This window comes from Schistocerca nitens, chromosome 1, assembly GCF_023898315.1.
Source record: "Schistocerca nitens isolate TAMUIC-IGC-003100 chromosome 1, iqSchNite1.1, whole genome shotgun sequence".
Classification (NCBI taxonomy): Eukaryota; Metazoa; Arthropoda; class Insecta; order Orthoptera; family Acrididae; genus Schistocerca; species Schistocerca nitens.
Window position 1 is genome coordinate 747368809 of NC_064614.1, and position 27801 is coordinate 747396609.

Below are 27801 nucleotides of genomic sequence, written 5' to 3' on the forward strand. Positions count from 1 at the left end.
TCGCTGAACAACGCTTCAATTCATATGAAAATGTACAAAAATGGCTCACTTTCTGCTTCGCTCCGAAAGAAAAACACCCCTTTTTTTTTTTTTTTTTTTTGTGGGCGTGGCATTCATAGCTTGCCAGAGAGGTGGGAGAAATGTATAAATAGCAACAGAGATTATTTTAAATAAAATATTGTTTATCAGTTTCAAACAACAGACATGTAATTACTGCAATCAAATTCTGGTTTCATACTTCTACACCTGGTAACTGCACCTAGGACAACTTAATCAACAACAATACATTAATTAATTTTAAGTGATGTAAAGAAGATAAGTCTATACAGCACATAATTAAAAGAACAAGTATAAAGCTTATTTTAACTTTGGCAATCCCCTAAGCTGTCTTACCCACGGGCATGAGGGTACTGACTGGATGTGGCACATTCTGGTTGTATATAACTACTTTAGTTCAACCAATGAAAGTAGTCAACTAAAGATTAAAGGGTGGTTTCAGTTGATACAACGAATACGTAATCCCACGGACACAAAAACTTCACATTGATTTCACTGGAAAAGAAAGAACGAATGAACAAATAATTTATTTAATGTGGAAACTACAACTGGCTGTGTCAGCTGTTTTCAATCGGCTGCCGCCACAGACTGGTATCGCCCAATTCAATTGATGCGTAAAACTACAACCGAATGAGTCACTTTCCAACAAATTATTGAAATGATGATTTTAATGTAATTGCTCCCAACACTAGTTAGAACAGGGCATAAGGCAATAACTGAAGCACAAATCTTTTTTATTCAAAAATACCCTCATGCCCATGGGTACAAGAAGACATCTCAGGGGATCCCCAAAGTTAAAATAAGCATTATACTTTTTCTTTTAATTATGTGCTGTATAGATTGGTCTTCTTTACATCACTTAAAAGTAATTAATATATTGTTGTGGATTATGTTGTTCTAGATGCAGTTACCAGGTGTAGAAGTGAGTTAATGTCCTTAATCAATCAACTTTGTAATAAAATAAAGGATGGCCCACATATAGAAAGGAAGAAAATGGAGACTCAATAGAGCATTTCTAAAACTGGTCACCAAAGAGAGAAAACAGAAATGCAATAGAAGTCTACATATTAATGATTGAACAACAAAGTGGACTCTAAGATCAGCTAATAGCAGCTACTACTACTAGTACTATCACTAACTCAATCAGCTATTTTTGAAAATATCTTACAGAAGAAATCTTATAACCTATTTTATGTTTCTATGTTTTGAGACTTGCAATCTGATGATAATGTTAAGAATTTTCAACAGATATTTTTACATGTAAATGATATAAATTGTATATTTATCCCTAAACCAATGCCACAACACCATTGTTTTGTAATGTATGAAAGATGATATTCCTAGCTGCTGCAACAGTTCCATAATTATTTAGAGCTTGAGGAAAATAACTTGGCACCTGCACAGAAACACATTCCTGTCATCAGCTATAGACGAGTCCACCTCTTTGTTACCAAGGGGTGGCCACATTAATTTGGTGTCACCTGCTGAGTTGTCTGCTTTATCCATTAGAAGGAGTTGTCTCAATTGTTTATGTGCTGATTTTCATTGGCGTACGCTATTCAGGGACTCGCATACTGACTTGCCAAATTATTGGTTGTACTGGCATAACTGGTGAATATGATTGTATGCAGACTCACTAGCTATAGCTTAGAACTTCTGCTTGTCAACAGGCTGCAGCTATTGAACTGCACCTTCCATATTGTGTGGTGGCCACATGCAGGGGAGTCCCCACCGGTGGCCCCTCCCTTACCACGCTGTCTGCACAGGTATGGCATAAGTTATTTTGGGTGCACTCTATCACCATGTGGATTCAACCACTCTCCATGTCACACAAGTTAACATCTCTCTTTCTAACAGCTATAAATTAAAGCACAAATATCAGAAAATAAGATGACTGTTCTCATACACACACCATTGTCGATTTATAGTAAAATCTATCACCTAATGTGCCTAAACACTGAGAGAAAGTACCTGTAAATTGAGTGAGGGTATCAGCTCGTAGTCGATAGCGAGGTATCTGCTCCTCCAACAGACTGATGATTTCCACTTCTGGAAGTTCCCCTCCACAACACACGTCTGAAACAATAAATATGTTCTATATGTGCTATGACTTCAGCATGTCCAACAATAACTGTTAACAATAAATACATCAAGCCGGGGTACACAGTGTTAAGGAAGAAGAAAACGTAAGCATAGATGGTATTGTTTGTTTTGGTCTGTTCAGATGCATTAATTTAAAAAGGAATACATGAAATTCTTGTTTACTGTGTAACAAATGATCAAAGTGCTTTATCCAACTGCTGGTGAAGTACAACTGGGAAAATGTACACACTCCAAAATGTGGAATCATAAGGTTAATGGTACATAATCCCATGTTAATAATACTGATTTTCTTCTCAATAGATTGTAATTCATCATGTACTAACACTTAAAATTAATTATGTATTGCAGCCTGTGACACAGCCTTTAATAAAAATCAGTAGGCAAAACTGAGTCCAACAAATGTAGGAAATACCTATTTATTTGCAAATATTTCCTTTATGGCTATGTGCTTCTTCAATGTGTTCTTTAACTGATGAATTTCAGTTCCTCATTGTTTCTCTTTAAATTTAACCTGTTCTTTCAGTAAACAGGTTTCGGTGATTCAAAAATAACAACAAAATTTAATTATTCACGAAGTTAACAAAATGCTGAACTACTGCATTCTGCAATGGTGTATATTTTTGAAAGATATCGACCACTACAACTACTCAGCCAAATAAATAGAACTGCGATCTGGTACCAATGATACAAATACCATACACAGTGTTTCCCTGAACAAGGGCAAAATAAGGATATAAAAACATCAAATTGCGTTACCAATGCCGGCTCAGTGACTTTTATTTACTTCAACAGAATGGATGAATTAAGTAGTTTGTTAAACAAGTATAGATTTAATTTTTTTCCATTAAGCTGCACTCATTGTTGTCTACAACTGTACATGTTATTCTGAGAAACATGCTAATTACAAAAAATAAATGTGACAAATTGGAAGGCTATTACTCTCACGCAGTTGCAGCCACAATAGAACATACCGTTCTGCCAGCTCTCAAGAATAGATTCCCTACGTGCCTGGAGATCTCCAGACTTTCTTCTGTTCTTCCCCAATAGTTTGCTTTGGATGGGGAACATCCTCTCAGTTTGAGAGTTCCCTCAGCACTGAGCCAGAGGCTGGCATATAGCCAGGAAAATACTGCACATCTGTGCTCACCGATGTAAGCCAAATCCATCCCACCTCACAGACACAAAAATAGGTCAGTCACAGCTCTGACTGTGTTCTGAACTCATGCAGACAGCTGCAGTAGTTTTCACCTAAACTGTCCCATTAAGAATAAACAACACTGATCTGCTTACTACAAAATATGTATTGCATTGGTATATCTCACACATTTCCGATATGTTTACATGTATGATTAAAGAACAGAAAATTACTGAAACTTAATATATAAATCCACCCTTTGCATTCTTTGATGTCCGTAAAGTACGTAAAACAATGTCGCACTACCATATCAATAAGACCATACAGAACATCACAGCCTCACTTCTGAAACTCCAAATTACATGATCTGAGCAAATGATGTGTACATTACAAAATATGATTTGTGTGGAAGCTGCAACCAGTCACTTTCCTGAGCCACAACAGGCATATTAATTCCATGATTAAATACAATAAATTCTGACTCTAGCCACTACTGGGCACTGATACAAATTCAATGCCGACACGTAAAACTTGTGCCGGACCAGGACTCAATTCCAGATTTCCTGCTTTACACAAATGGTTGTCTTAACCGCTTTGGCTACCCGAGCATACTTTCCATCTGGTCCAAATTCCCATCTTGTAACACACCACTCAAATAGCAGCCTGTGTCCACTACTCTTGTTGCTCACCGCATTATGATTCGGCTTGATGGCCATTAAGATCATTTCAGTGTGGACGCACTGTCTGTCCTGAATTCTCGTGGAAATCCAGAGTGATGCAGCAAGCAACGGGTGTGATGGACAGGGGGCCTACGTAAGTAGTGTGTGACAAGATGGGAATTTGGATCAGAAGAAAAGTGTGCTCGCACAGCCAAAGCAGTTAATGCTACTGCTTGCACATAGCAGGAAATCTAGGTTCGAATCTTAGTCCAGCACAAAACTTTCACTTGTTGCCATTTATTTCATTTCCATGCCCAATTGCGGCCAAAATCAAAATTCATTTCATTTCGTTATCATATCTATGTATGGCAGCAGTATCAAGAGTGATGTCTATTCTTTCAGACAGATATAAATCAAAAGAGGAGCCCGAATTAGCTCAAGAGATGGCTAGTAAGACAATAAAAAGTACAAAAATCTCATGAAACAACTGCCTGCAGTCAGAATGTGTAAGATAAATTTAAATTAACTGTTGAATATTAAAATTTTAAAAAAGTAAAGTAGATACAGTACTTAACAAGAAGGGACAGTTCTAACATTATCATTAGTATTTCTTTTTAAATTGAAAGCAGTAAAGGTAAGCAGATACAGTACTTCACTTTTATAAACACCTTTGACATTATCCACACATCCATTGCACAAAACATGAAAGAATGTCGCCTCTGAAGATGCATTACCTACTTAACAACCGAAATATTCAACACACACACACACACACACACACACACACACACACACACACACACACACACACAACAATTCAGACCTATGTTGCACTGAAATGTTTGCCAAAACTCTTGAGTTTCTGGGGCAATATATCTCCACTAGGCTACAACAGCTAGGCACTTTGCCAGTATCTCATTCAGACTCTAGTTGGCAGTAGTAAATGCTGTGAAAACAGCAAGAATAAAGGAAAGAATAAAAGTTAAAGACTTTAACATATTACTGAAAGTGCCCAATTTATTAGCAGGTATTGTACATTAAGTAACTCAATAGCTGTATGGACTTTTTCTAAATATAATGACCACTATGGGATTATTCCACCATATTTCTGTGCACCTATTATCAATCTTTCTCGTAAATGATAAAATGTTGCACTATTTACTCACATGTAGTAAGCTACAAAAATTCATACTTGCAAATTATTAATTTCAATTCAAATTAAGAATTTTCCCACACTAGAATGCGGGATACTGCATACAGCATCTGTTATTTGACTTCATAGTAAGACATGAAAGTCTTAAAAAATAATATTGTTATGCCTTTTATATTGTGTATAGACTAAGATTTGGCACTGACAAAATTACATTATCAAAGCCAGCAGTACAAGCCACTGAAGAATGAAATCCTTTGATAACAAATCTTACAAAAGTTTCCTTATCTAAGGAATGGTGCTACTGCTGTTTTGTTTGTGCATGTGTGTTCCTTATAAGCAGCTGGTTGCTGCACAATGAAAAGTGAAAGGACAAGCTTATCCGCTCTGAGAGGCGACACGCTATGCAGGCAATGACCCACTTTTCCTTACTTGGCCATGAGCTGACTGCACAAGTGGTTACCACTCCACAGAGCAGTATCAGTCTGTCATCCATGGGTAGATTCCATAGAATGCATGGAATGATTTCTTCGTCAACAAACAGAATTACTTATAACAGAGGAGGAAAGAAACAGATTTGGGATTTAGTTACCTCCACTGTGCTTACATTATGCAACACACTTTTACCCTCTCTGTGGCATTTAACAAGAATGTACCACTTACAAATGTTGCAACAAAAGATAATGAAGCTTAGTAGAAATAGCTGTTCCAGATATTTCTTCAGGTTATTTCCCTTTGAATCATTTTCTGTACTTCTCCTCCTCTACATCACTATGATCTGTAGCTATCCAAATACAAGCGTAATTGAAACAAAAATCTTAAGAGTGTAAAATTAAAAAGAAGCAATCCAAGGTGGACTCCTACTTCTAAGAACTGTTGACAGGTGGCAGCATGGTTCAAAAACCTAAATCAGGCCAATTATGAACTGAGAAAGTAGAACATCAACTGACATCTATAACAGATAAAAGTATTGGAGAGAGAGAGTGGGGGGGGGGGGCAGTAATTATGTTTATAGGTAGTTCATCTACATGTTTCAATGAGCAAGTTTACGAGTATCAAAATATGTAAAAAATGGCTGTACTGAGTGACTGAATGACGTAGAAGCTTAAATTTTTTACACTGCCACAGGACTGTAAATTTCAAATGGATACCTCTTTCCGTTCCTGAGAAAACGTGTCTTACCAGATAGACAACAATGTGATCCTGTAACTATTCTGTTTTTACCAGCTGGGGTAAGGAACACTAAAAGCTAAGAGAGCTAGCTCTAAGCCTAATAAAGCATACAACCATCAGCATGAGAACAGTCTGACACTCTGTTGTGATGGCAAGGGAATAGTTTTTGTCTACTATATGGAAAGAGGTGGACAAAAGTGTCAAATGGCTTTCTATGGAGATCTTCCAAAGCATCATCAGCACTGTTCTAAAATAGGAAGTAATGAACAAGTACTTGTATGAGTCTGTGTGTTCACATGTAATACAACTATTTTCAACTTCAATTGACTGTTCAGTTATCACACCCGTTCAGCACATGAAATTCACAAGCTTTGTCGAAAATATACTTGTCAAACCTAGAACCTTCTCCTCCCGAGATTTCTTACCTTACACAACTTAATGGGGCAAAGTCCCGTTCCCCAAAGTACATTTCAACTTTGTGATACTTCAAGAGCAATGTAATCGAACACTGTGTTAAAATACTGAACAGGAAAAGCTACAACATTTTTTTTTTTAAATCTGTCAACTATCAAAAAAGGTTTGTGTGTTTTAATTATTTCAAACTCCACACAATATCTGTTATTACATTTGATCCTCTTCAACAAAATTAATACATCAGTGAATTGGGTGATTTCTTGTGTCATTATTCTCCAGGTCCATTCGTCAATTACCTCCTTCAATAAGATGTTGCACCTTAATTTTCCTTTCATTTTTCGAAGACATATCTCACAACAGGACCTATCAGTACAAAATTTATTTTATTAGTTCTCATTACTCTTCAACGTAATGTTTTGTGTCATACAATAAATGATATTGCAGTGTCTACCTGCGGACGAAGATTTGCTGTTCTCAGTACAATCATGGTTCTGTTGGAAACCGCAAACATTTCTCCATGAAGGCATTAACCATCTTGTCACACAGATAAATTTATGAAGTTATGGCGATTACTTTGGAATAATAAATAGTTAACTTACTTTTTTCCTCATGAATATTTGAAACTGCAATTAAACTTACAAGAAATGACTCTATAATACGATTAACCACGAATATCTCTCTACATCGAGATGTGGGTATCAACTATTGACGACATGAACTTATGCAGTACTACTACATACAGCGTCCACGAAAACTATGCGAATAATATTTAAAAAAAGTATTGTAATTAAAGCGTCTAGGACTTCGTATTGCCTTAGTTTCATTTCGAGCTTGGAGAAGATTGTATCAAAATACATTTTACTGTATACCAGCAGGTAACCTCGTCAATATTTCGCGAAATTTTTCATCGTGCTTGGTTTTCTGCCAAACTGAGAGATGCCTTTTATGAATGTGAAACAGGTTTGTTTTTCTATAGAAACTTCAAAACAACGATGTAATTGTAGAAGTGCGGCGTTGATGACGTGTGCCAAACGCCGAGAAAATGATAGCTTTCCCTGTTTTTACAACGAATATCACTCAAGCATGTGTAAATTATCGCAATAAAAGTATCTAATTTTATATATGAAGTTATTGTGTACCCATTACAATCAACTGATTGAAATTTATTGATAAATAAGATATACTGAATATTACTTTGGTTTATTTGTAACGTAAGTAACGTAAAAAGTGAAAATAAAAAAGGACAAAGTTTGCACATAAGGACTCGACCCTAGGATTATCGGTCTACGTCAAACGCTGCCTATAAACTTCGCTAGCTACCTTGCCTGACCAGCACAAAATATCCTTTTTTTTTTTTTTTTTTTTTTTTTTTTTTTTTTTTTTTTTTTTTTTTTTTTTGCTAAATTCTTAGCCATCTGTAGCTCCCACTTCTGTCACTTTCATTTCTGATCAAGGGTTGCATATATCATAGGCTTGGATGAAATTGGCGAAGAGAAGGTGGAAAGGCGTTAATGCATAATGTCGGTACGTATCTCACAATGACGAACAGAACAACGTCCTATTTGAGATCGATTCTCATATGACTTTATGTTACAGATGATTTTCAGTTTAGAGACGTGTCGTCCCACAAGAACTAAATTTTATAGGTGGCTCTAAAATCTTATTATATCCTACAGAAATGGTGGTTGCCTACTCAAAATTTGTTACAGCCAGGTAGGTGACTTTGATACCACACTACATAAGAACAAAGCCAAAGGTCACAGGTTGTATTCCCACTGATTCCTAGAAGTTTGTCACTTACTGCTTTTTTCACCTCTGGCGATGTTCGTTAATGTGAAAAATACCGTGTTATACCACAGTTCGGATTTCACGTTAAACTGCCGTTCCCCCAACAACTGCCTGCAATGTCACTTCAAAAAGTCGCTGGTAGGCAAAGGCATACGATTTCCAATGGGACCATGCTTACTAACGTACTGTGAAGTTCAAACCAACCTTTGTGTAGATCACAGCTTTACTTACTACTCTGATACTTAAAAGGTAACCATTATTTCCGAGTTATCTTTAAAGTAAAGCTTTTGTATAATTAAAATGATCAAGGATGTGAAACTTCAGAAGTTGATGGTTTGGAATTATATCGTGATATGATTAAATCTGACAGTTGTCCCACAAAATTGTCAGTAAGTTAAGAAATAAAGCAATACACATTTAAAAATATAATTTTATTCATTTACCAACAAAGCCCGATTGAAATTGAAAATAAAAAGTCTGAAGTAAGAAAAAAATGCTTATACAATTGCACTGTTGTTTGTAAAACTGATAACACAGCAAACGAAAACGCTCACCTACTCATTTTAATGAATGTAATGCATTATTTTCATGTCTTCAATTTTTTAACATCGATTCCCATAACCAGAATTTAACAAACGTATGTTGCCACGTACTTTTATGTTTCGTTTGTGTAATATGTAAACCAGGTCCAGAACTTGTCTGGATGAATGTTGAAACGTTTAAAAAACACACTCAAAAATTGGCGAATATAACTAATGTATAGCCCAATAGAGGTAGCATTTTGGATTGCAAAAGGTGGAGTAATTTTTATTGTCAAGTATGCTGTATATATTACCCCTCTCGTGAAAAACTCCAAGTTGTAGACCTTCTCCCACTTGGCCGCTAAGAGATGGCATTTTTTCAGTTTTTCCCCCAGTAACTAGCTTACAGTGCATTTGAGACAAAAATATGCCGTTATCAATTTTAAAGAAAGGTAAATTTACTGCAACTTTCATTTATAAGATGCTGGAACCGACTTTCAGTGAGAAATGGTATTCCTGACCGTATCATCATCTTCCAACCCTTGTGTGTGCAATATATACATGTAGTTCATGAGATTCATTTGTGGGGAATAACAATTTTTGAAAAAGAAAAATACTAATTTTTCAACTCTTTTATATACGCTTATATTTCAACAAAATACAGTTTAAAAATAATCTTAAATTTTAACGATATATACAAAATTTTAAGTTAAAAATTCATCAATTTCTTGTTGTTTTAGCTCAGATGTGGTTGATGCGTAAAATTCATCATCCTGAAACATCCCCCAGGCTGTGGGTAAGCCATGTCTCCGCAATATCCTTTCTTCCAGGAATGCTAGTTTAAATGGTTCAAATGGCTCTGAGCACTAGGGGAGTTAACATCTGAGATCATCAGTCCCCTAGAACTTAGAACTACGTAAAACTAACCAACCTAAGGACGTCACACACATCCATGCCCGAGGCAGGATTCGAACCTGCGACCGTAGCAGTCGCGCGGTTCCGGACTGAAGCGCCTGGAACCGCTCGGCCACCGTGGCCGGCAGGAATGCTAGTTCTGCAAGGTATGCGCAAGAGCTCCTGTGAAGTTTGGAAGGTAGGAGAGGATGGAAGGTAGGAGAGGATGGAAGGTAGGAGACGAGGTACTGGTGGGAGTAAAGCTGTATGGACGGATCGTGGGTCGTGTTTTGGTAGCTTAGGTGGTAGAGCACTTACCCGCGAATGGCAAAGGTTCTGAGTTCGAACCTCGGTCCGGCACATAATTTTAATCTGCCATGAAGTTTCATATCAGCGCACACTTCCGCTGCAGAGTGAAAATTTCGTTCTCAAAGTTGATCACTTTCACCAATATGCAGTGTATCACCTAAGCCCTTTTGTTCCGTGATGGATTCAACCATCGAATTCCTCCTTTACAGCTGCATTTGTTGCCGTAAGTCTTTTAGCACTGGCATGAAATCATGTTCAGCAATGCCTGTGCAGCTGGTTCTTTATCGATGGGATTGGGGTTCGACCACAATATCATCCTTCCAGCCCCACTCCAGGGCGTCTTCTTCATATCCCACCCACGTCTAAACTTGCCGATAAGTTCTATATGTGTGATACTGAACTGTATCCCTTGCTGAAGGTAGGCGTGCCAAATCGAATGTGGTGTTTGCAGAACTTTTCGAAAAGCCAAGACATCTCAACTCATCTATAGAAGTGTTCGAGGCACCTACATAAAGTGCCACAAGGAAAATTTCAGTTTTTTTCTACGATTTTCTCTTTTTCTGCAGCTGGATCTTTGAAAATAGAAACAATTTACTGTGAGAAGCATCACTCTCGCGTGTGGTGCAAAATTTAGTTTTAACCTGTTCAAACACAGTGCAGGTGGTATCGCAACTACTTACGGCAAGGAGAACTAGTATATTTTTCCACAATATCTTTGTGTTTGAAGGATGAGTTGGAACACAGTGCATCTCCTATGTTGCCCCTTCCACAGTCTGGCGCTGAAGTCGTCCCGCGTACGGAGGGCAACGAAATGACAGTTTTCACAATTAACTCATTTGCATCTTCTATTGCCTCCTTGGTGACATCTGTGCTCGCTGAAATTCTGTAGCAATGTGATGAAGGGTCGTGCGGTTCTAGGCGCTACAGTCTGGAACCGAGTGACTGCTACGGTCGCAGGTTCGAATCCTGCCTCTGGCATGGATGTGTGTGATGTCCTTAGGTTACTTAGGTTTAATTAGTTCTAAGTTCTAGGCGACTGATGACCTCAGAAGTTAAGTCGCATAGTGCTCAGAGCCATTTGAACCATTTTGAGATGAAGCGGGATTTGCTTTTTCATTCGATAACAATTTATCTCCTGGCATCTGCGGATACATTATACTATCAAAGAGAATTTCTGTATAAGATTTTAGCAACGACGAGTTCTTTCGGGTGCTATTTCTGCTCCTTTTATTTTCATCTGTGGGGTACCCTTCGAAGACCAGCGCTGCATTTTGACAATGATACCGCTGTGCGTATGTCACAAATCTTTTAAAAATTGGAGAAAAATATTCGTTCAGATTCCAATGAACTCTGTGTAGAAGGTGGCCACGATCTATTACATCAACTCTGCTCTTTCCCATTTCCGTGTCACTACGACAGATTAAACTGCGAATGTTTTCCTCAGAAAAAAGGACAATGAAGAAGGAGCAAGCTGGTATTTGAAGTATTTTTTCAGGTCATTCTCAGACTGCTTAGAGACGGACATGCTGAGGAAAAGGATGTGAGGATCCAGAATTACTTTTTCTTTCTTCGTGTCTACATGGTTAAGCAACTATTTCCAACGACACCGCTGTGTCTTTAGGTCGGAGATGGATGTTCTCGAAACTGCTGTTCAAAATTCCATTCTTTGCTCAAGACACCAAGTTCCCAGGACAGATGCTAGTAGATATCTTCACCTTCAAAAAGACTGTGGCTGGAAAACCACTGAGTTAGTTTATTAACTTCAGTATTTTGTTGGAATATAAGTATATGTTAATAGTGTTAATTTATATTTTTTCTTTTTCAAAAAATACTTATTCGCCATAAATTGCATAAGTCTCATTGCACGTATATATTGCATATGTAATTGTTTAAATATGATACTACATACAGGGTTACTATTTTTGGCTGAGGACGGTATTTTCAGTGTCGAGTCGACTTTGACTAAAATTGGTAATACAATAATTCTCGGCGTGTATAGGGAGTGATTACAAACATTTTGGACGAATCCTGAAGGAAATTAAATCCCCTACAACAATGGTTATTATGCATTGTGCACAAAACTGCACTAAATAAGTTATTAATGCGAAACCACCGGTATGTCTAACTTTTTGTGATTCCTTGACGTTTTTGCAGATTTTCACAGCGTCGTACTCAGCAGCTGTTCTGAATTTTCCAACAAGTTGTAAATATAACTTTCAGTAAATTTACTTCTCATTAAATCCCATAATAGTACATTTTTGCCTAAAATGCACTGGAAGGAAGTTACTGAGGGAAAACTGAAACAAAAGATCATTTCTTAGAAGTTTTTTTTTCTTTTCAAGATGGCGGATAACGCACAAATGGGAGAAAGCAAGAACTTCAATTTTTCACGAAGGGAGTAATACATACAACATACTTGAAAATAAAAATTACTCCACCTTTACAACGGAATCCCCTATTCAGAACTGTCTCTACTGGGCTAAGGTCTCAAACGAAGACAGTCCTCATCTCCACAGTTTAATAAAATTAGTTCAACGGCGCAAAAACGTCAACATACAGAAATACCAGCATGCTGAGTGGTGGTGTCATTCCGCCAACTTAGGGAGTGGACACCTTTATAAGCAAGACGGAAGTTTCATATTACTTCTAGAGCCAATGGATGCATTCTGGACCATAGAGTACGAACCAGAAGAAAGTAAATAATTCTTTAATTTCTCATATCTCATAATAAAATTATGTTAGTAAGGATGCATAGAAGACAAAGTTCTAGTAATGACCTTTATTTGCCTCAAGAATTGAAATCGTTCATTGGGGAAAGCGAATGTTTGTCCACTGTCAATAGCCTCACATTAAGTGCAATGGTGACGCCTGTGCGTCCTCCCCCTCCCCCAGTGATATTTGTTGTTATTGCGACAGTAGTACACTTCCGTTTCACGTCTACAGATTGAAAAAATAAATTCTCTTCGTAGTAGCGTGTTTATGTGGTAGTTGTCAACAGCGCGCCTACGGCAGAAGATATGCATATTGTTGTACAGTGGCTTGAGCAGAAAGAGTCGGAGGTCTTTTCTAACGAAGATGATCGCGAAATTGACCACGCATAATAATAATAATAATAATAATAAAGATTTCGTGTGACTCGATGACCTAGCGCAAGTCTCACAATTTTAAGCCACTAAGCCGGCCTTATTGACCGAGCGGTTCTAGGCGCTTCAGTCCGGAACCGTGCTGCTGCTACGGTCGCAGGTTTGGATCCTGCCTCGGGCATGGATGTGTATGATGTCCTTAGATTAGTTAGGTTTAAGTCTAGGGGACTGATGACCTCAAATATTAAGTCCCATAGTGTTTAGAGCAATTTCTTCGAAGCCACTTCGGCGTCTTGCGCGTCTTTAACCTGCACCGGTTATTCAACCGGGGAAAGCGGACCTCCAGCTTAACGTGAAATCACGTGACTGCTAGTGACCACAACACCGAATCGGTACAAAAGGTGAATAACGAAAATAGGTCCAGTTCGTCTGAACTGAGTATGTATCCAGTCCAAATTTTGTTATGAAAAGTATCGTGAAACAAGAAACGGGAAAAAATTTCCTCAAAAATTGTGTATACGCCACCAAGTGACAGAATTATTTATTTTCCTGGCTTGCTCGGTAAAAACTCCAACAAAAGTATTGAATTTGTATCTTGGCGATGACAAACTTTGTATACTGTACTAACGTATAGATTGAAAAAGTTTGTTAAAGATTTACCAGACAGGTAGATGATGACACAGAAATAAAATTCATTATCATCAGTATCCTTTTTGTCATTGGTCGATGCACTGTTCAGAAAAGCATGTGAAGCTGCTGTCGGTTAACTCTAAAGGCAATGGAGTGGAGTGTTGTTTTCTACCTATGAATGAGATTTTATTTTCTATATCGATGATTGCGTTTTGATAATGTAATTACGAGTAATTTTCGGTAGGTGGAAGATAAACTAATTCCAACATGAGAATTATATAAACTTATGGTTAGTAGGTTTAGTGATCTTTTCTCTCTAGATGAGTATGTAACCACCGACGAACAGCTTCTGTCTTTCAGGGTAATTGCTACTTTAGGCAGTACATACGGAGTAAACCTGCAAAATATGGAATAAAAATATTTGTTCTTGTTGAAGCTAAGAATGGCTGTGCAATTAATTTGGAACCCCATGACGGATAACAGCCGGAAGAAAACTTTTATATCAGTAATGGTGCCAGCGAAGTTGTGAGTCTGTGGAACATATTGTATTCTCGAACAAATAGGAATGCAACGTTAAGTTGGCACAGGCACTATTGGAAGAATAGCAAATCACGTACCTGGGGACGAAAAGAAAACAAGAAATGAGGTTCCAAAAGAAATGCTACCAAATAATAACAGATACTCCTCAGTTTTTGGCTACACAATAAATGATAACTGACCAAAAAGAAATACAAAACTGTACTCACTTTAACAACCATGCTTCGTTTCGTCATTCGCTCGGCTGGGAAAGATCTATTTAAAAGAGTGAAAAGCGGGCAGAACTACCAATAAGGTAAAAAGCAGTGATTTGCCTAAAATTTGTTTGTACAGCGTTATCCGTGCCGTTGTTTCACTTCAGGGTGTCAGAATAGTGAACCAGTAATTGTAGGGCATAAATCTTCGTTCGGACAAAATCAGGAAACACTGAGCGCATGACTAGCGACACAGTGCCTATCTTGGGTGAAATCACGAAACGTTCCGCTCTCTGCATGAGGAAGCATTGTAGCTCGTGTTAAAGAACCTTAAATTCACAGCTATACTCCACAAGTCATCGTATGCTAAGTAGCGAAGAGTTCTCTTGAGTCACTGTCAGTTCCCCATTTCCCGTTCCGGTCGAATGGTCTGCGGATACGATCGTATGTAAGCATCCGCGTGAGCTCGAATCTCTCTAATTCTATTTTCACGGTCTTTTCGCAACATGTTAGTAGACGTGAGAAATATACTGTCTGACTCTTCTAGAAGCAAACACTCTCGGAATATAAACGGTAAACCACGCCATGATGCCCAATGCCTCTCTTGTAGTGTCTGCAACTGGAGTTCGATGAGCATATCCGTGAGGATTTCGCGCTTACTACACGAGCTCGTGACGAAACGCGCTGCTCTTGTTTGGATATTCTCTATTTCTTATATCAATCATTTCTGGTACGGAGCCAGTATTAACGAGCAATATTGGTCAAATGAGTGTTTTGTTGGCTACCTCCTTTGTGGATGGATTACACATCTCGAGAATGCTTGCAATGAATCTGTCTTGCACCTGTGATTAGTTTTATATGGCTGTTCCACTTTTAATCTTTCCGTATGAATACTCCCATATACTTAATGGAGAGGACTGTTTCCTGCGATTTTTCTGTAATCATACAATAATGGATGTTTCCGCCTATGTATTCGCAATCAGTTAGATTGGTGTGTGTTGAGAATTGACTGGCAATCCCTGTACCAACTGTCGATCCTCTGCAGGTCTTCGTGGATTTCGCTACCATTTTAAGCAGTGCCACTTTTCTGTATACACAAGCATCATCCGCGAAAATCCTCGTGGAACTTCTGACGTCATTCACGTCTTCATTTATATACTGGATGATCGGTTTGAGATGTCAGAAAAATATAAGGCCATATTTATTAAGTTAATGTACACTAGTGTCCAAAATTAAAGCAACAAATGGAAATTTTGCAATGTTGTTGCGTAAAACAGTATAAACAGGTGATAGCAAATTAGAAACAATGTACAGAAACAGGAAGTAAACAACTACATCGGAAATAACGGTAGACAAAAATTTCCTTCGTTTTTCCAACTTAACAGATTTGCACACGGATTCCAACAATTAGTTATGTGCTCAGTATGGGTTGTGACCACCTCTGGCAGTAATGCAGGCCTGACAACTACGGAGCATGCTGTGAATGATGTCATCAATCTCATGTTGAGGCGCAGTCCGGAACCGTGCGACTGCTACGGTCGCAGATTCGAATCCTGCCTCGGGCATGGATGTGTGTGATGTCCTTAGGATAGTTAGGTTAAAGTAGTTCTAAGTTCTAGGGGACTAATGACCACAGCAGTTGAGTCCCATAGTACTCAGAGCCAGTCATGTTGAGGCAATAACGCCCACTCTTCCCACAGAGCTGCTCGCAAGTGCTGAGGAGTGATTGGTGAATGCTTACGTGATGCAACCCATCTCGTAGTGCATCCCAGACATGCTTTACGGGATTCAAGTTGGAAGAGCGAGCACACCATGTCATGCGTGCAATATCTTTCGTTTCCAAGAAAACATGAGCCACTAGTGCTCTATGAGGTCGAGCATTATTGCCATCAATAAGAAGTCTGGGCCCACAGCACCTCGCAACATCCGCACATGAGGTCTTAAGAACTCGTCACGATGCCTGACAGCAGTTAAACCTTGTCGATTCACCCGTACAATTTCATCAAGAGCTGTTCGAGTGGTCAATATAATCCCTGTTCACACCGTTATGCATCCTCCTCAATATCCGTCTATTTCCACAACATTTGGGCCCCGAAATCTTGTTCCACGTTCCCTCCAGATGCGAAGCCGTTGAGAATCACTCTCCAGACTAAATCGGGACTCATCTGTGAAAAGAACATACGCCCTCTGTTCTACCATCCAGGTGGCATGTTGACAACTCCACTTCCGACGTTTCCTTCTCTGAAGACGCATCAAAGGTACGCACAGAGCATGTCTCCGGCAATGAAGACCGCTCTGTCGAAGCTTTTTGTACACTGTCTGTCGCGATACGACACGTCCAGGGGAAGCCGCGAGGTCAGATGCCAGTTAGCATGCAGTACCAAGGCGTACCGTCGTACCCTTATAGTCAATTAACGGTCCTGTCTTTGAGATGTCACACGTGGTCGGCCCTGCCCTAGTCTTTGCGATACAGTTTCGGACTCTACGAACTGTCGCCACATCCGAGAAACAACAGAGCGAGTCACATTAAGCCATCAGGCCACATCAGTTTGCGAGTGTCCTCTCCACTGCAGTGTCTGGCAGCCGTCTTCTGCACAGTCTGACTGTGTACCCATTGTAGATGTAGGACTACCCGACAAATACTGTCCTGTTTGATGGATGCCCTGACGTCATCGCTGGCGTGGCTGCCCGTTGATCCGAAGACCATATTCCGTGCAGAACACGATCATACGGACATCTGTTGACAGTCTGTATGACTATATCGTGAATCGGACACAGGACGGGGTAATAGCAGTTTGTTGCTTTAATTTTGGACACCAGTGTATTTTCTGTAATGTGCGTGAAACTGATGGGAGGTAACAATGAATCACCATGTCCCGGGATGCAAGCCAACAGCAAGTAGTTCACGGCGCAAAAAACAGATGTCAGACACACAGTGTACGAGGTAGCACCAAGTTTGCGTGCTCTGTGTGTATCGACTGTTACGTGAAAATGGAAGTTAGGTCATAACAATGCGTTCAATTTGTCGTGCGGTATGCGAAATTTTCGAGTATTTTTTTTTCCGGAGTAGAATTTTCGTGGCGCCAATTACCTTGAAATAATGGACTGGTATGTGTTATCTCAAATTACACGAAAATAGGATACTGGACACTATTTAGTATCAACAGGACGGCGCTCCACTGCATTAGGCTCAACAATGACGCCAACGATCGCTGTTTCGGCCATGGCGGACCTATCCTATGGCGTGTAGTCAGTCTACTAGCCCCGACCTAACGCCTATATTTTTTTCCTTGTGGTGTGTGTGTGTGTGTGTGTGTGTGTGTGTGTGTGTGTGTGTGTGAGAGAGAGAGAGAGAGAGAGAGAGAGAGAGAGAGAAAGGGGGGGGGGGGCGGCTTCGTCAAATGAACAGTATATGCACAAAGGCCAAGGCTACAGAAACTGGCCGACCTACGAAGGCAGATTATAGCGGCTTTTCAGCAAATTACTCCAGAAATGCTGCGCGCCACGCTATACACATGGACGCGAGTTATGGTATGCGCCGCACTCGCAATGGCGAACATGTTCAATGCTTATCAGACACAAACTCCAGACTCTTCTCCACATGCATATACCGCTCATAAGCAATATATTTGCATGGTTTTTTGTATTAATGCTTTACTTTTCTGTCATCTCAAACGGATCACCCTGCATAAAAGTGTTCGGAAGTTCCCGTTAAAATCTTCTAGAACTTGTAGAGGGGAGTGAGCAGATAATTTTCTGACCTGAAACCCATGTCTGGAAACATACCGTTTCTATGCTACAACCATTTGAAAACGTGTTGGTAACGCGACCACTTTTGCAGGTAACAGAGTAGGTGTAACTCAATACATCAGTTGTTTTGCAGTTCCACTTAACAGCCACAGAAACTGCTCGTGTACTCGTTGATGCGGTACAGCCTCTTCCGATTCGTGTGTGTGGCGTCTCCTTGGAGCACCACAGTTACGCCTGCTGACGGTGAAGGTACTCTTCCAGAAGCCGTTGCGTAATTGTGGTGAAAATGGTATGCGATGGAATCGGACATTGTGGAGATCGATCTTGATAGAGGCGACGAGCAGCTCCTCCATTACCGCGACCTTCGAGATTCGGAAGGATCATGTCGGTGTATTCTGCAAACGTGTACTCAACTATGTTGCTGTAACAGTCACACATGGGTGAATGGCGCTCGAACCATGAAGGATAGCCGTCAAATTTCATTAGCCGCCGGCCGCTGTGGCCGAGCGGTTCTAGGCGCCCCAGTCCGGAACCGCACTGCTGCTACGGTCGCAGGTTCGAATCCTGCCTCGGGCATGGATGTGTGTGATGTCCTTGGGTTGGTTAGGTTTAAGTAGTTCTAAGTCTAGGGGACTGATGACCTCAGATGTTAAGTCCCATAGTGCTTAGAGCCATCTGAACCATTTTTACATCAGCCGATCCGCCGCAACCACTCCCTCCCAGCCTACCTACCTAGTAAACATATTTTCAAACTGCTGTACGACTGACATGGGTTCCTATTCAAAATATGATGAACTCACTCCCCTCTACATGTCCTGCAATTCCTACAAGTTTGTAACGGGTGGTCCTGTAATACTCCCTCGGGAGTGCGTCCTAAGTTATTTTTACGCCTGGATATTTCTCTCGGTTGCGAATCTTCAATCCAATCTCCCATGTGGTTTGTTAATCCGTACGCTCGTATTTTGTTCAGTAGGCGTCAGAAGAGGACTGGTATCGAAGGTCTTCGGGAAGTCAAGGAACACAGAAACAATCTGGGCGGCAGTGTCTATTGCCTTCTGTGTTTCGTTAGCGAACAGTGAATGCCTTACATTCTGCATGTTTTCTTATGTTTCAGTTGCTTTTGCTGTGAGCATATTGTTGGACTCAAAGGGCGTACTGATCACGAAGAACTAACAAAGATATGGAGTTCTTTTGATACTGAAGAGGACTTCACGAGACCTACGCAGAGCCCTGCTAACTAGGAACTGACGTAGTCGCTATAAAGTATGCTGAGGACACAGTACCTGTGAGCGTGGCGCTGTCGGTGTAGGAGCGCCGCGCGCGCCCCGCCGACTCCAGGGCCGCGGCCAGCTTGGCGCCTCCCTCCCCGTCTCGCGCCGCTGGACGCTGCTGCTGCGGAAGCGGTGGCTGGATCTGCAACAGCGGCACGTCGCCCCTTGCGTTAGTCTGCATCACCAACAAGGTGTTTATAAACTGGTGTCCATAAATCTTTGAGATTTACGAAAAGTCTGAAAGAAAATCGATCAAAAAATCCTTTTTTAACGAGTCACGAAAGGTATTCCCTGTAACCCCTGTTATGAAACGCATTTCAGACGTGCATTTTTACTTCAATTCTTGATTAGAGATGGTCTTGGCATGTGTTTTTAGTTTGTCTGACTGTCTTTTGAACGTTCAGCATCGACATGTGGGGAGGAATCAGTCATGGTCATCTTATTGCTCCATATTTCCTCGTGTTACTACTCAAACGTACCTAAGGAAGTCTCAAACATGAGGTGCTTCATTTACTTGATAATGTACCTCTATCCGTCATTCAAGGGATGCGGTTTATGCACGATAGTTCTCCACATCACTTTAAACTCTCGCCGGAGCCTCGATAGCCAGTTTCCATGTCGATTGATTGGACGAAAGGGATCCAATGCATGGTCTGTCCGATCGCCAGATTTGAATCCAATGTACTTTACCTCTGGGGACATTTAAATGATTTGGTGCATTCAACTCTTATACCTCATGTCCATTTGCGTATCCAAAATGGATTTGACGAAATTTGAGGTACTCTAGAAATTGTCAACAAAGTAAACAAAGTGTGGAGCACAGGCTCAGGGCACGTATCGAAGTTGGAGATGGTAACTTCGAACAATTTTTGTAAATGTACGTTATTAATGTATCACGTGTATCATGCAATAAACCTATGAATTCCCTAACGAAGGATTTTCGGACCCATATTCTTTTGTACTTTTGTGATGTTTTGGTGTCAGAACCACATCTCCACATTTATGGAGAGCAATTTATAAGTATTTTGTGTGTATACAAAATTCAGGGAAGTCAAGTTGTCGACCATCTTAAAAATTCATTGCAACAGCACATTAAGAAATAAGGTGAACTTATTTCACCGAATGGAAAAACAATAATTATTGAAATCTTACGTGCTATTGTGTGATGTAACATTTGTTACACCTTGCACTCAAATCTTCGCAAGAAAATAGCTGGGTAATTTTCTAAATACCAGTGCTATAGCACGCGGCAAGACGCCGTCTCTCATCCGCTTTTGGCGTGAATGTCGCTAACTTTTATTTAGAAAAATTACCTACCCATTTTTGGGAAAATTTTACTGCTAACCTAAATAAATTGAGGAGATGGAACCTGGATATACTGAGAAAACCAGAGGTTGTAGAGAGCTTCAGGGAGAGCATTAGGAAACGATTGACAAGAATGGGGGAAAGAAATACAGTAAAAGAAGAACGGGTAGCTTCGAGAGATGAAATAGTGAAGGCAGCAGAGGATATAGTACGTAAAAAGGCGAGGGCTAATAGAAATCCATGGGTAACAGAAGAGATATTGAATTTAATTGATAAAAGGAGAAAATATAAAAATGCAGTGAATGAAGCAGGCAAAAAGGAATACAAACGTATCAAAAATGATATCGACAGGAAGTGCAAAATGGCTAAACAGGGATGGCTGGAGGACAAATGTAAGGATGTAGAGGCACATATCACTAGGGGTAAGATATATACTGCCTACAGGAAAATTAAAGAGACCTTTGGGGAAAAGAGAATCACTTGCATGAATATCAAGAGCTCAGATGGAAACCCAGTTCTAAGCAAAGAAGGGAAAACAGAAATGTGGAAGGAGTATATAGAGGGTCTATACAAGGGCGATGTACACTGCTGGCCACCGTAAATGCAACACCCTGAAGGAAGCATCCGAATCAAGTGAAATTTACACCATGGGTTTGCAGCGATGAGATATGCAACTGATTAGAATTTCAGCGCAGACGCACATCACGCGCGACTGTGGCGCCACCTCATAGCGCCATTTAAGGCTTGGCGATTTCGACGAGTGTACGTTCGGCACGTGTGTTTACCTTGTGGTTGTTTCACAAGACGATCAGTTATGCCTCGTAGACAACAGCGAACATCGTTTGATCAAGTATCCGAGTTCGACAGAGGAAGGATAGTGGCTTACCGAGATTGTGGATTATCATACAGAGAAATCGCTAGTCGTGTTGGGCGAAACCAAACAACTGTAATGCGGATATGTGACCGTTGGATGCAGGAGGTACGACGGACCGACGTGGTCGATCGCATTCACCTCAGTGCACCACTGCACGTGCTGATAGGCAAATTGTGCGCATGGCAGTGACGGATCGCTCAGTGACATCCCGAACCATAGCACAGCACATTGCGTCTGTAACGCATCATCCAGTGTCCGCGCGTACCATTCGACGCCGTTTACAGCAGAGTGGTCTGTCCGCAAGACGTCCATTGCTTCGTCTACCATTGACGCAGAACCACAGACGTCTCCGTCGCCAATGGTGTGACGACAGACGGATGTGGATGGCAGAATGGAATGACGTTGTCTTTACTGACGAGGCACGCTTCTGTCTGCAGCACCACGATGGTCGGATTCGAGCGTGGAGACACCGTGGAGAGAGGATGCTGGACAGCTGCATTATGCACCGCCACACTGGTCTTGCACCGGGTATTATGGTATGGGGCGGTATTGGATATTACTCTCGCACACCTCTAGTACGCATTGCCGGAACTTTAAATAGCCGGCGCTACATATCCGAGGTGCTGGAGCCAGTTGTCCTTCCTTACTTTCAGGGCTCGGCCACAGCCATATTTCAACAGGATAATGCGCGACCACACGTGGCACGCATTGTCCAAAGGTTCTTCGTCAAAAACCAGTTTGAATTGCTTCCCTGGCCGGCTCGCTCTCCGGATCTTTCGCCGATAGAAAACATGTGGTCCATGGTTGCTCAACGAGTGACCCAGATTACATCCCCAGCTGCCACACCAGATGATCTTTGGCAACGTGTGGAAGCTGCTTGGGCTGCTGTACCCCAGGAACACATCCAACGTATCTTTGACTCAATGCCGAGACGTGTGGCAGCGGTGATCTCCAACAATGGCGGCTACTCTAGCTACTGATTCTGGCAGGAACCACATGTCACAGACGTCTGTAAACGTAATCATTTGATACTTGGTCAACATGTTATCTACAAAATAAATTTTGTTGTGCTACCTCTTGTCTTTCTTGGTGTTGCATTTACGGTGGCCAGCAGTGTACTTGAAGACAATATTATGGAAATGGGAAACATGATACTGCGTGACGAGTTTGACAGAGCACTGAAAGAGCTAAGTCGAAACAAGGCCCGGGGGAGTAGACAACATTCCATTAGAACTACTGACAGCCTTGGGAGAGCCAGGCCTAACAAAACTCTACCATATAGTGAGCAAGACGTATGAGACAGGCGAAATACCCTCAGACTTCAAGAAGAATATAATAATTCCAATCCCAAAGAAAGCATGTGTTTACAGATGTGAAAATTATCGACCTATCAGTTTTACAAGTCATGGCTGCAAAATACTAACACGAATTCTTACAGACGAATGGAAAAAACTGGTCGAAGCCCACCTCGGGGAAGATCAGTTTGGATTACGTAGAAATGTTGGAACACGCGAGGCAATATTCACCCTACGCCTTATCTTATAAAATAGAGTAAAGAAAGGCAAACCTACGTTTCTAGCATTTGTAGACTTAGAGAAAGCTTTTGACAATGTTGACTGGAATACTCTGTTTGAAATTCTGAAGGTGGCAGGGGTAAAATACAGGGAGCGAAAGGCTATTTACAATTTGTACAGAAACCAGATGGCAGTTGAGTCGAGGGGCATGAAAGGGAAGCAGTGGTTGGGAAGGGAGTGAGACAGGGTTGTAGCCCCTCCCCGATGTTATTCAATCTGTATATTGAGCAAGCAATAAAGGAAACAAAAGAAAAATTTGGAGTAGGAATTAAAATCCAGGGAGAGGAAATAAAAACTTTGAGGTTCGTCGATGACATTGTAATTCTATCAGTGACAGCAAAGGACTTGGAAGAGCAGCTGACCGGAATGGACAGGGTCATGAAAGGAGGATAAGCAAAACGAGAATAATAGAATGTAGTCGAATTAAATCGGGTGATGCTGCAGGAATTAGATTCGGAAATGAAACGCCTAAAGTAGTAAATGAGTTTTGCTATTTGGGGAGCAAAATAACTGATGATGGTCGAAGTACAGAGGATATAAAATGTAGACTGGCAATGGCAAGGAAAGCGTTTCTGAAGAAGAGAAATGGTTAACATCGAGTATAGATTCAAGTTTCAGGAAGTCGTTTCTGAAAGTATTTGTATGGAGTGTAGCCATGTATGGAAGTGAAACGTGGACGATAAATAGTTTGGACGAGAAGAGAATAGAAGCTTTCGAAATGTGGTGCTACAGAAGAATGCTGAAGATTAGATGGGTAGATCACATAACTAATGAGGAGGTATTGAATAGAGTTGGGGAGAAAAGGAGCTAGTGGCACAACTTGACTAGAAGAAGGGATCGGTTGGTAGGACATTTTCTGAGACATCGAGGGATCACCAATTTAGTATTGGAGGGCAGCGTGGAGGGTAAAAATCGTAGAGGGAGACCAATAGATGAATACACTAAGCAGATTCAGAAGGATGTAGGCTGCAGTAGGTACTGGGAGATGAAGCAGCTTGCACAGGATAGAGTAGCGCGGGGAGCTGCATTAAACCAGTCTCTGGACTGAAGACCACAGCAACAACAACCGTAAAATTTCTTGTCCCTTTGCACATTACCCTTTGCCAGGAACTAAGTCTTGATACCTAGAATAAATGAAATATTCGCGATGCCCACGTTACGTGGCTCACCCTTCACATTAATGACGAGGCGAATAATGTCTGCAGCCTTTTGAGATTACTCGCGGACGGCGTAGTAGTGTACAGAAGTATGACATCATTGACAACTTCTTACGAAATGGAAAGAAACTTGCAAATGATAAGCGCCTGGTACAGAGTTTAGCAGGTGCCCACACACAAATTTAGCGGCTTACTCTACACGTAAATAAATCTAATAGGAGGTGGGTAAGAAACGTAATGGTCCAATATCTTTTGAATATGTTATCGGTGATGAGTCACTGAAATTAATGACGAGTTTCAGGAATTAATTGTTCACTCTATGACGCTGGACGCGGTGGCTGCCGGGGTGGGGGGTGTTTTTGACAGAAATCAGAAGTAGTATGACTTCTGGGTTTACAGATACACGCATAAGGGGGAGCAATATATAGCGTGACTCTTTTAGGAGCGCGCACTCTCCGAACTTCAAAATACCTTCATGGACAACGCCTCTCTTGGGCCGTCTGTCACTGGAGTTTTACGAGCACCTCCGGGGTGCTTTCGTGATTACGAAATGAATATGTAACGAAAGACGCAGCTCGTCTTTGGATCGTCACTACTTCTTCTATCAGTTCTATCTGGTACGGAACCCAGACTGACGAGCATATTCAAATATCGATCCAGTGAGTGCTTTGTAAGCTTCCCACTTTGTGGATGGACTACAATTCCGGAAGATTCTGACACTCGCCTTATCTGCGATCTGTTTTATGTGGTCGCTCCACTTCAAGCATATTCACAGATATTTAATGGGTGTGACTGTTCAAATGACTGTTGTGTATTCGCGTAGTAATACGATAATGTGTCTTTCTATATATTTATGGTCAATGCGTTACACTTTGTGGTAAGTAATGATCCGCTAATACTCCCTTGGGGTAAGTCCGAAATGACTTATTTCTTAAGTACTCTCTCCGTTAAGAATGTATGCTTTATTCTGTTTGCCAGCACCAAAATTCACTTGTTTCAGGTCGCTGTCAACATCAGCTTTCAATACTGCGTACAAACAGCATGTTTACTAAAAACATCAATTAATTTAAACTGTTTCATACTCAATTACATGCAACATTTATGTAATTTTTTAATTCCGCGTGTTACGTCTGTCGGTAGCGACAGATGCCATTCGACTTCTATCGATGTGGTTATTCCAGCCAGCCACTACGCTGAGAGTCCTTTTCAATGAACAACCAAAATGTAGCAGGTTTTTCTGGAGTGATTCAGGGTGAAAGAAATCATGAAACTAATGACGTGGAACGCAGATGACGGACTCAGATTTATTGAAATAATATTAGACCCGATAGTACACAGAGGTAGAAGTTCGAAGCTATGTCATCGATACTGTGTCGAGGCTTCCCATAAAGTCGACTTCTTCTATTTATGGTAAGAGTTTCCTCTATCAGACTTTCGAACCTCAGCAAACTGTTTCATATCTACTACCTACTCGATGTTAAGAGAACTTACTGGCTAACTAGTTATTTGTGCAGTCGATGACACGTTCTTCCAAATAAACAGTGGCGAATTTGCATGTGTTTTAGCGAGACCAATCATCTTGAAAATATGTCTACAAGGAAAATAAATTAGATGTAATATCGTGGTACACTATGTGAGCAAAAGTATCCGGACACCTGGCTGAAAATGACTTACAAGTTCGTGGCGCCCTCCATCGGTAATGCTGCAGTTCAATATGGTAGGGATTTTACTGTCATGTAACCACTTCGGCACAGGTCGTGCATTATGAACAGGTGCCCGATAGTGTTGAAAGATGCAATCTCCATCCCCGAATTGCTCTTCAACAGTGGGAAGCAAGAAGGTACTTAAAACGTCAATGTAGACATGTGCTGTGATAGTGCCACGCAAAACAACGAGTGCAAGCCCCTCTGTGAAAAACACGACTACACCGTAACACCACTGCCTCCGAATTTTACTGTTGGCACTACACACGCTGGCAGATGACGTTCACTGGGCATTCGTCTTACCCACACCCTACCATCGGATCGCCACATTGCGTACCGTGGTTCGTCACTCCACACAACGTTTTTCCACTGTTAAATTGTTCAATGTTTACGCTCCTTACACCAAGCGAGGCGTCGTTTGGCGTTTACCGGCGTGATGTGTGGCTTATGAGCAGCTACTCGACCATGAAATCCAAGTTTTCTCACCTCCCGCCTAACTGCCATTGTACTCGCAGTGGATTCTGATGCAGTTTGTAATTCCTGTGTGATGGTCTGGATAGATGTCTGCCTATTACACATTACGACCCTCTTCAACAGTCGGCGGTCTCTGTCAGTCAAAAGACGAGGTCGGTCTGTACGCTTCAGTGCTGCACGTGTCCGTTCACGTATCCACTTCACTATCACATCGGAAACAGTGGACTTAGGAATGTTTAGGAGTGTGGAAGTCTCGCGTACAGGCGTATGACGCAAGTTACACCCAATCACCTGACCACGTTCGAAGTCCGTGAGTTCCGGGGAGCGCCCCATTTTGTTCTCTCATAATGTCTAATGACTACTGTTTCGCTAATATGGAGTACCTGGCAGCACAATGCACCTAATATGACAAACGTATGTTTCTGGGGATGTCCGGATACTTTTGATTACATAATGTCCACAGAAGAAGAAGATGAAGATGAAGAAGAAGGGGGGAGGGGGAGATTGTATGTAACACCCGGTCGACGACGAGCTCGGACTGAAAAAATAAAGACACAGATCGTATCCTGGCATTTCCGCTAGGCGATTCAAGGAAACCATGGCAAACCTAAATTTGTATGATTGGACTGAATTTCGTCATCGTCCAATTGTCTTGACTACTGCGAAACTTCACTCTGTGATGTGTAGAGAAATAACAGGCAACTGAAAACGCAGAATTGTTCTACAAGCATGAGTAATAAGCACTGCAGCATGAACACACAACCATCTCTTCCCCGATATGTTTCTCCGTACTATCCAAAAACGTATCCATGTTCCTCTATGTGGAGCTAGGTGAGTAAATCGCGTTGCTTCTTAACGTAAGAGTTGCTCGTTCGTATCGAGCTGCCATCACTTAATGGAACCAGAAATGCCATCACTTAATGGGACCAGAAACGCCATCACTTAATGGGACCAGGCTTCAGATTGCGGTCGCTAAAGCTCGCTTGTGGGTTGGTGTTAAACATCGAGGTTGCCGCTCGAATCGTCGTGTAGGAGAAATGTTCATC

At 41.0% G+C, this 27801-nt stretch overlaps 1 protein-coding gene across 3 annotated transcripts in view; it reads right to left on the minus strand.

The window, feature by feature from the left end:
• Positions 1 to 27801, minus strand: part of LOC126260476 (trafficking kinesin-binding protein milt) — a 369562-nt gene that overhangs the window by 200225 nt on the left and 141536 nt on the right. For 2 of the 3 annotated variants that reach the window (XM_049957807.1, XM_049957815.1), the window contains exons 2-3: positions 19681 to 19810; positions 2029 to 2133 (exon numbers count right to left, since the gene is read on the minus strand). In XM_049957807.1, the coding sequence (XP_049813764.1) occupies positions 2029 to 2133; positions 19681 to 19810 (235 nt within the window). Of the gene's footprint in view, positions 1 to 2028; positions 2134 to 3131; positions 3259 to 19680; positions 19811 to 27801 lie in introns of those variants that run through there. The other variant, XM_049957821.1, reaches the window with a different exon arrangement.